A 9,968-nucleotide genomic window follows, 5' to 3' on the forward strand; every position below is an offset into this window, starting at 1 on the left:
CTGCCATTTTGGGTCCTACACTACCGATTCCTGAAATGATCAGTAAGATGGCCAGCATGGAGTAGAAGGGTTTTGCTTCAGTCCCAACCAACCTTTTCACAGTGACTGAAACGAACCCCAGAAGTATGAGGTTCCATTTGTGCCAAAAATCTGTTTTTGTGTCCATGGAACCTCATACAGAAGAATCCAGGGCTTTGTTCCTGTGGGGATCTTAGAGTCATATCAAGAGAAAAGGTAAAATGCTGCACTGCTTTAGGCGGGAGAGCATTAGCTGTCTGAATAAAGCACTGAGGTCTAAGCTGGGATTAGCTCTGCAGCGCAGCATACAGCCAAGGGATTTCTCTTTAACCTTATGCCTTGGGTGGTGACAAGAGGGGGGTGGGACGATGATAATTTCAGTTATTGTTACTTCAAATCAATCTCACCGTGCCACACATGGAAATGGCATTAACAGTTAAATCAATATCTGAAGTTTTTGTTTTTACTTTCAAAGGCGGAAAAATGAATTGTGTTGGACATGCTTGCAGGTTTTTCAGTTGAAGTGAGACGCTCATACTATACAAACTAAATTGTTGTATCTGTGAATGATACTGACTGCAGAAATACAATACAGCTGTTAAAAAGCTTAAAGAAGAAACCCGCCCTGTGTTGAGTTTTTCTGCTGTATTTTTTTCACTAAAGACAGTCTTTCTTTATATTTAAAGTTGTGCTTTGCTCCAATTTTATTTGTAAGATGAGGATTGATGAAAAACCAGACTGCAGTTCTTTTCCTGCTCAAAAAAAAAAAAAAAAATTTTTAGAGTTGAATTGATTCACTTTAATTCCACAAATTGAGGTGATTCTCTTTAGTTTAAAGAGAAAACCTGTTCTTTTCCTGCAGAAGAACCTGAAGGTTACAGCGAATGAAGGAAGGATGTAATTGATATTTTTATTGTGCTCACAACTAATAGTGAGAGATCAATACTTACAGGCACTTATGAGTGTAAAAGTATGGGGAAAATACTTTCCACGATGGCTTCCAGTCTTATGTAAGAAGTACTGAAACTTTGTTCTAAATGCAACATTTGATGCATAGCTAATGTGATTCATGAAGCTGCGGGGAAAAGAGAAAAATGAAACATGTTGAGTTTACTGGATGAATGACATCATCTCCCTCAGTGTTAGAGCTGAGGTGGACGCCGTGACAGTAGATGAGGTGATGGACTCCTCCTCTGTCTGTCCTGGGAGCTGTCAGCTCAGTCTGCACTGATCTCACGCAGCACAGCTTCTAAATGCTATATTAAGGCTAGCATTTAGCTTTTTCTTTTTTGTTTTTCTTTTTTTTGGTGAGCATGTGAGGGGACAAAGCTGCTGGAGCTATAACTGGATTCAAACCAACAAAAACATTCATGATCGGGAAGATGGACGAGAGAAGTCAGAAAAAAAATGACACTTTGATCGGTTGGATAAATTGTGAGTGAAACAGCTTCAACCAGGTAAGTTAATTCTATTTTTCCGTCACGTAGATTCAAAACTAAAACTTGTTTGTTCAAAGTCACTTTATCTCATGTAGCAGGAGAATTTCCTATGAGTAATTCTTACAATGTGTAGAATGTGGTTTAAACCAAGAACAAGGGACAGTAAGTAACAACATCACATTTGACTGCTTTTTAACTGGTTTTAGAGCCAAAACTAATAAATCTATATGAATTATCAAGAATTATTCATTTACATTCATAATAGCCTTTAAAAACAAAATATTAAAGAGGAATTAATATAAAAAATAAAGATTCAGAATATCTTCACCAGGATTTGTTGCATTTATATATAACATATGTCTTTCTTATTTACTCCATTTTCTCATTATCTATCTGCACATGCTGGACCCGGAAATTCTTGGCATTTGGCGTCGGTTTATTGAACTTGACTGATGGTTTAACCCCCCCCCCCCCCCCCCACTTCCAAAAAGCAAGCAAAGGTCTTTACAGTCAAAGAAATGGCTGCAGAACAGCCTTCGTTCTCTGTGCAAACATGCAGGCGTGCAGGAACAAAACAGTGCACACCTGCTTTCCCCTTAAGTCACTTTTCCAACACTCAGCTTCTTGGCAATTCTCTCAGTGTAATTGATTTGGAGGGGGGGTGGCTTAAGTTCTTGCTCCCAACACTAATCTACCTGAGTGCACGTGTTGTAACCACTGGTGTTAAGCAGACATCAGTGAGCATCGCAGAAAAGGACGGACTGGCCAGTCAGTAAAAAAAGCTGTCAAAATAACTTGAATTAATCTAAAAAATAATCTAAAAGGGTGATTTAATGCACATGCACTGACAGAATGCTATTGTTGGGATTGTTGTTCTTTAACTGGGTCCTAATAGACTTAAGCTGGAGCATACACCACCCAGCAGAGCAGCTACAGTCCACTGTAAGCCATAGCTGATGGTTCACAGAAACAGCCACTGATCTTGTTTAGTGTTTAAGGACATAAGGAGGATGTATTTTTAGTTGCTACTCTGGCACAGAGGGTGAAAAGTGGCGTGCGGTCAACATAGCACTTCTTCTGAGTCCGTTTTTTCATGTTACTGTTTGTGTTACCTGTCTGATGCAGGCAAACAGAAGTGTATACAAGATGGCAAAAGTCTGCAGTGAAACCTCCCTCTCAGCACGCCAGCGGTTGTCCTCAAACCCGTCTGATGATGAGCTGGCTGTCATCGAAAATGGGGGGAGCAGGTCGGAAAGAAAAAAAGAGAACAGGTTTCAACTTTTGTGATTAGCAGCAAAAGAAATATACATATTTTGACCCTTTTTATTGTCTGAATTTGTTTTCTGTAAGTAATAATGAATCACTTTTCCTGCCTGCTATTTTCTAGGATCCAGTCTCTTAGTGGAAGCCTGACCCCCAAAACACACACTGGTGCCACAGCAATGGCAAGGTAAACACACAATTACACCACAAAAGCATTTGGAACTCTTGTAAGCCTTTACCACCATAACACGCCTGTTTTCAGCAACTAACTAACATTTTCTTTTATCAGTTTTGAGAAATTGGGGTTAAGCTCCTGGAAAAAGTTTAATCAAGTTTTGCCTTTTTAACTAAAACTACTAATTCTTCAAGAAGGTTCAAAAATAAACAACAAAAACAACAATTTCTTACCATAAAAATGTAAATTGTTCAACTTGCAGCTTTGCAACACCAATGTCAAGTATGTGAAACACATAATTCTCTTTAACCACATTAAATGTCCATTGCAGCATTCTGGAACCAGCTTATTCATTCATTCATTTTCTAAACCCGTTGTGTCCCTTTCGGGGTCACGGGGCTGTTGCAGGGCCACGATCACACACCCATGCACACTCATATTCACACCTATGGACAATCTAGAGTAACCAATTAACCTATGAAGCATGTTTTTGGAGTTTGGAAGGAAGCCAGAGTCCCCGGAGAAAACCAATGCATGCACGGGGAGAACATGCAAACTCCACACAGAAAGGTCCCCCATTGGTGTTCTGATTCAGGTCCCCCAAAATGAAATGACTTGAACAAGAGCGCAAATCACCGCACCACAGTGCAACCCTATTTAAATTTGAGAATAAAAAAAACTTAATTTTTTAAAAAACATCTTAAAACCCATTTTAATCGCCAGGCTTTTAGCACAGCATGAGACTCTGCTGGTCTGGTCGGGTTTGGTTTAACTATTGCATTTATTTTATATTTTGCTTTTACCTTTTTTTTTAAACTTTTGGATCGTTGTTTTTATTGCTTGTAGATTTTAATGTTTGACTTTGGTCATGTCAAGGTGCCATATAGATAAATAAACTATAACTATAAACAATCCTAATGCTAATGCAACAAATTAAGGTCAGTGCTTTTTAAAAAAAACGCTTTTTTGATGAAAAAAATTTGAAATTGTCAACCTGAAGGGATACAGAAATGCTGAAATGGTTTTCCGCTGATCTCTTTTGTCAGTTTATAGGAGATCAGACCGTTACTTACCTCAGCAGGCAGAGTTTTTCAGATTTTTTCCCCCTCAGTTTTGAAAAAAAGGAAAGATGAGCCCTCTTGCAGTGATCTTCCTTTAGGAGCCTTACTTCCACACAAGTCCGCTTTGTCTTCAGCTCTGATGGACAATTCCATCATGACCCCATTTGTGCGTTTCATAGTGATGGATTGATGTCAACGTTTTTGCCTGCCTTGATCTCCTGTTCAAGACAGAGGAAAAAAACGGAAGCAACAGGAGCTGCAGCAACACAACCGAATGTAAACATCAAACACACCGCCAAAAATGTCTCATGTCTAAACTGTGTTGTTCAGACATCTGCAAAGGCTTCATGCCAGAAACCACAGCAAAATGTCAGGACCGTCAGGCTGTATCAGCAGTTTTTACAGTTTGCTCCTTGCCTGAATGGATGTCACCTTCAGCTGCTTTACCTCCTGCTGACCATCTAGGCTGTCTTACTTCTTCTCCATGCTGCGGAACTGGACCTCCTTTAGAATGAACCCCCCTGAAGAGAGGCGCGACTCTTTCCTCGAGCGTTTCAGAGGTCCTAAGCTCAAAGAAGCGTCCAACGCAGGGAACAGGTCAGATGAGGACAAGCTTCGACACAGAAGGTAAGAACCTGGCTTCTGAGGAAGAAACCTGAACACAGTTTTAAAATCCTTTAACATTGGGTAGGACAAAAAATAATATCCAAAATTTTATTGCAATAAATTATTTGCTAGTTCCTAAACTGAGGAAACTGCAGCCTCAGTTGACGTAATGTTTATTTTACTGTTTAGAGAAAAAGTTCAAGTCAGTGTTATAGTCTAAAACGTTCAATTTACATCTCGCATGATTTAGAAAATAAATTATTCTAATATTTTTAAACGATTACAGTTCAAAATTTGAGTAAAACGTTGATAAAAAAACAAATTGTCTGACATTTTTAAATGAAGTGCTCACTGAGTGTGTATATATCTGGACAAAGAAAATAAAAGAATAAAATCCTTTTTTTTGTACTCTTTGTTAGTAAGTGGCCTCTGGCTACTTACAACATGAATAACTGCAACAACACAGACGAGTAAGTGCATGTTTATGTGAGACTGTAGATAGAGATTTTTTTTTCATAATATTAACTTTGGTGGTATTTTCGTATTTTCTACAGTCTAAGAAAGCTTTTCCTTTTAGTTTTTCTTTTATTTAATTACAGTTTGGATAAGATTATACATTAAAGGACTTTTATAGAAAGTTATGGTGTTGGCTTTTAAAAAATTTAAGATTTTAAGTTTAAGCTGTGCCACAAAATAATTCTCCTGCAGTTTAGGGCCATCTGCTGGGCAAATATTTCACCTACACCATATCTTTCAACTCAGTCCTGATTTAGACCCCCCCCCCCCCCCCCCATGTAGTCAGATCCCACTGTCCGTCCATATGGATTAAGTGGAATCATTATGTCACTGTACGATTGTGATCCCTAGCAAAAAGGAGGATAAAAAAGATGAGATTAAGAAAGATGAAAAAAAGGAGGAGAAAAAAGAGGATGATGGCAAAAAGGAGGAGGAAAAGAAGGATGAGAAAAAAGATGAGAAGAAGGATGAGAAAAAAGATGAGAAGAAAGATGAGAAAAAAGATGACAAGAAAGACGATAAAAAGAAAGAGGAACCCCCGTAAGTACACTAGTTGAATTTTGAATAGTTAAAATGACAGAAACAAATTTGACCCAGCTTCATTAAACCAAAATAAAGCCTCATGCACGAATAGAACACCTTGATTCTTCCAGGAAAGAGGTGTGGATCATGGATCCATCTGCAGACCAGTATTACAGATGGTTGACCGTCATCGCTGGGCCAGTGTTTTACAACCTGATGATGATCGTAACAAGGTTTGGCAGATTGTAACTTTTTCTAGTGTAAGACAGAAAGAGACAAATTGTGTGCATCCTTGTGTTGCAGAGCAAGCTTTAATGACCTGCAAAAATCGTATACAAAGCTGTGGATAGTCTTGGACTACACTTCAGACATAATCTACTTAGCAGACACATTTGTGCGTTCAAGAACAGGTATAGTAGCGGTGTGGTTTGGTGCTCCGTTGCTGGTTGGGTTTTGTTCTTCTTCACCTGTCCTTTTCTGTCCTTCAGGTTACCTGGAACAAGGTCTGCTGGTAAAAGACTCAAAAAAGTTAAGAGACAAGTACAGAACAACATCTCAGTTTAAGTATGACATGATTGCAATGATACCCACGGATCTGTTGTTCCTACAATACGGATTTGACAATCCAGAGTTCCGGTTCAACCGCCTCTGCAAGATCCAGAGGCTCTTTGAATTTTTCGAGCGGACTGAGACCAGGACGAGCTTCCCCAACATGTTTCGCATCAGCAATCTCGTACTTTATATCCTGGTCATCATCCACTGGAATGCCTGTGCGTTCTTCTCAATTTCAAAAACCATTGGCTTTGGTTCAGACACTTGGGTCTATCCCAATATTAGCCATCCAGAGCATGGCCGCTTGGCAAGGAAGTACATCTACTCTCTGTACTGGTCCACACTGACACTCACCACCATCGGAGAAACTCCAGCCCCTGTCAGGGATGTTGAATACCTATTTGTCATTGCGGACTTTCTTACGGGTGTGCTGATTTTTGCTAGTATTGTAGGTAATGTCGGTGCCATGATCTCTAACATGAACGCCTCTCGTGCGGAGTTCCAAGCGAAGATCGACTCCATAAAGCAGTACATGCAGTTCAGGAAGGTCACTAAAGACTTGGAGGCCAGGGTCATCAAGTGGTTTGACTACCTGTGGACAGAGAAGAAAACCTGCGATGAGAAGGAAGTCTTGAAAACCCTTCCCGACAAACTTAAAGCAGAGATTGCCATTAACGTTCACCTTGATACGCTAAAGAAGGTCAGAATTTTCCAGGACTGTGAGGCCGGTCTATTGATTGAACTGGTGCTGAAGCTGCAGCCTCAGGTGTTCAGTCCAGGAGACTACATCTGTAAGAAGGGGGATATCGGCAGGGAGATGTACATCATTAAGGAAGGAAAGCTTGCAGTGGTGGCCGATGACGGAGTTACTCAATTTGTAGTCCTCAGTGATGGAGCGTACTTTGGAGAAATCAGCATCTTAGGAATCAAAGGTAGCAAAGCAGGTAATCGGCGAACCGCCAACATCCGAAGTGTGGGATACTCTGATCTCTTTGCCTTGTCCAAAGACGATTTGATGGAGGCACTCACTGAGTATCCAGATGCCAAGAAAGCTCTGGAAGAAAAGGGAAAAGCCATCCTGATGAAAGACAACCTAATAGATGAGGCAGTGGCTAATGCTGGCGCTGACCCGAAAGACCTGGAGGAGAAGATTGTCAAGCTTCAAGGCAACCTGGACATGATGCAGACCAACTTTGCACAGCTCATGGCAGAGTACACCTCCGGACAGATGAGGATAAAGCAGAGGGTCACCAAGATGGAGGAAAAAGTAAAGTCCATGAAACCAGAGGATCTTTCTGAAGTGGTGGCTGACAAGGACAAAAAAGTCCAGTGATACATAGATGTTCTGGAGAACTTGAAAATGCTGTTTCGCCATCTCAAAGAAATGCCCACATTTCTAACTGTTTCTACTGCACGCTCGTTCTTTTCATAATGTGTCAAAATGTATACAGCGTATGTTTATGTGTATGCTGGCTGGGAAAACAATGTGTGGAGAAGAAGCACCTATGTCTGCCAAAATAATGGCTCCTCGTGACCGTAGACTAGCAGCAATTATTTTTTTATCAGCCCAAAGATTTTTGTGGAAAATGTACTGATTAGTGGACTCAGTGTTATTCTGAAATGCACTGTCCATTTCAATGTATTACCTCATGAAAATGTACAAACTAAAATATGAGTTCTGTACATGGGTTACTGTCAACAAACATCCGCGGTTGTAAGGTTTATTTGTCAATAAACACTTAAATGCTATTGAGGTGCACACATTCTTCAAACAATATTTTATGCAGGGGTATTCTGGGGCCAGGTCTTCTCACACAGACCAGATCATCAGTTTAAACTTTCCATTAAGACCTGGTTGTGTTGAGTTGTTCAGTTGAGCTTTTCTCAGGTCATTTGAAACTGCACAAGTCTTTTGATTGCTAAGGGTTTATCATTGCAGATGTAAGTTCAAAAACTGTATTGATTTTTGGATAAAATTTATTGCACAAGACCAACTAAAATGAACACATTTGAAGATAATTGACCTGTTTATAATCATACAACTTCAACTTTATTACTTTCCTTTCTGTCCTGTTCAGCAGCTCAGCAGACAATCCTCTTGTGTGAAACACATTTTGTTGTAACACTTGAGGTTCTGTTTGGCGCTCCTTGCACAAAGTCAGTTTTTTTCATATATATAATCCCTTTTTGCAGCTGAAGCCATTTTTTGAACGGCATTGGACAAGGTAAAAAAAAAAATCACAAGTCTTATGGAAAGGAGGGAAAACAGATAAAAGGGAGATCAGGGTCTGGGTAACAGAATAGTAGTTGACATAAAAAGGGAGATGAAACATCAAAATAGGTGTCAAAGGAGGATTGTGGCTTAGCATGGTCAATATAAATACATATTAACTGAAAGGCTGGATTTTTTTAGTACAACCACCCACATCCAAGAGAACATAAATGATGTTAACCTGTCTGTACATATATGCTCATATTCACACACATGTTAATGCAGACCCACACAACTGCAAAAACTACACAAGGTAGCTCAAACACACGTTTATGCACATCCAGCATAGGGACCAGCATAAAGCAGAAGCAAGCACCCCCCCCCCCCACCACCACCACCACCACCACCATACCAAAGAGGAAGGTGGTGGGAGGTAAATAGGAAAAATGAATGAAAAACCAGGGGCGATCAGGCTCATGGGCGGGGACCCAAGAATAGCTCCCTGGGGGACAAACAATTCCCCCCAACGGGATCTTTGATTCATGAGCCCCCCCAACCCCCCCACTGAGTGAACAGTAGACTACTGACCCCAAGGAGACGATACACCTCTGACCCTACAAGATATGGAGTAGGGGGCAAAGAAAGGGACAGTAATAGGAACCTGCTCCTTTTGTGCAAACTCAACTTACGACTCGTTTAACAGATGCAGGGGAAAAAAAAAGGTCAAATGGAAGGAATTGAGTGATTTTTGCTTGATGACATTCATCACAAGAGCCCCTGGGGGGGGGGGGGGGGGGGGGGGTGAGACCAGTCACAAGGTCCTGCACAGCAAGACACAAATAAGTTGCTGAGATGAACATGGAAACCCAAAAGCTTACTGGTTGGACTTGTTCAAAGACAAATTAACTGGGAAACTGCTAGGTGGCCTTGAAATGACCAAATCTGACACCAAAAATGAATGGTACTGTGCTGGGTATTTCTTTGTAAGACTTGCTAATGTTGCTTAAAAGTAATCCATTACTTTTCAGTGTCACTGTTTAACGATTTATTTGATAGTAATGCATAAGAATGGCTGTTAACACATTATTTAATAATTAATTAATGCTTAAATATGCGTTAACTAACATTAATAGAGGGGCCTCTATAATGAGCTCTTATCTCTTTTATCAAAGAAGACAGTTCACGTTTCGATCAGGGATTTAGTTAAATCAAAGCCCAAATATTCAGCTTTGGATGATTAAACTGATCGTGTTCCAACAGCTTTTTTCCCCCCTGTAGTTTTATTAAATGTCAGAAGAAAAGGATTTCCAGGACATTCATTTTAGCCAAAGCCACAAGCCTAGTGAAAACCAGTGGGGTCAAATGTACAATGATGACCCTGGGCTGGGCCATTTTGTGGCCTTTTGTGTGGTCCCTGTTCTTTTCATTCTGGTGTGGGAAGAAAGATTGGCAGAGATGCATTACTCCTTTGTAAACTACTCACAGCTTAAGAAGCTTTTGTCCTGTTTCGGGTCCTGTGCTTATCCGAGTTTGGTAATGTACACATGCATGAGACACATGAGTGCACTCTTTTTCTATTTCTCTTGGATACAGTGCGTCCGTCC

The 9,968-nt window shown here is 40.3% G+C and overlaps 1 protein-coding gene across 8 annotated transcripts; it reads left to right on the forward strand.

Annotated features, from left to right (window-relative positions):
* The first annotated feature begins 1,199 nt into the window (after positions 1 to 1,199).
* On the forward strand, positions 1,200 to 7,901 carry cnga3a (cyclic nucleotide gated channel subunit alpha 3a). 8 transcript variants are annotated; one of them, XM_004068292.5, is made up of 9 exons: positions 1,238 to 1,475; positions 2,583 to 2,728; positions 2,845 to 2,907; positions 4,467 to 4,583; positions 4,982 to 5,032; positions 5,430 to 5,618; positions 5,732 to 5,833; positions 5,904 to 6,010; positions 6,089 to 7,901. In XM_004068292.5, exons 2-9 carry the CDS (start codon positions 2,604 to 2,606, stop codon positions 7,483 to 7,485), a joined length of 2,151 nt encoding a protein of 716 aa, XP_004068340.1. In that variant the 5' UTR covers positions 1,238 to 1,475; positions 2,583 to 2,603; the 3' UTR covers positions 7,486 to 7,901. The 8 variants fall into 8 exon arrangements, with proteins under 8 accessions (XP_078802778.1, XP_004068340.1, XP_011472722.1 ...); XM_011474420.4 differs by having other exon boundaries at positions 1,274 to 1,475; positions 4,422 to 4,583; XM_011474422.4 differs by having other exon boundaries at positions 1,274 to 1,475; positions 2,583 to 2,704; positions 4,422 to 4,583.
* The last annotated feature ends 2,067 nt before the right edge of the window (positions 7,902 to 9,968 follow it).

Source organism: Oryzias latipes, chromosome 4, assembly GCF_053564925.1.
Source record: "Oryzias latipes strain Hd-rR chromosome 4, Olatipes_Hd-rR_3.1".
Classification (NCBI taxonomy): domain Eukaryota; kingdom Metazoa; phylum Chordata; class Actinopteri; order Beloniformes; family Adrianichthyidae; genus Oryzias; species Oryzias latipes.

What these genes read in the sequence shown, in the direction of transcription:
- cnga3a (XM_011474420.4), top strand. Translation starts at nt 2,604, where the DNA reads ATGGCAAAAGTCTGCAGTGAAACCTCCCTCTCAGCACGCCAGCGGTTG. An exon ending in GAAAGAAAAAAAGAGAACAG is followed by an intron (nt 2,729 to 2,844) that starts GTTTCAACTTTT and finishes GCTATTTTCTAG; the next exon opens with GATCCAGTCTCTTAGTGGAA. An exon ending in AAAAAGAAAGAGGAACCCCC is followed by an intron (nt 5,619 to 5,731) that starts GTAAGTACACTA and finishes TGATTCTTCCAG; the next exon opens with GAAAGAGGTGTGGATCATGG.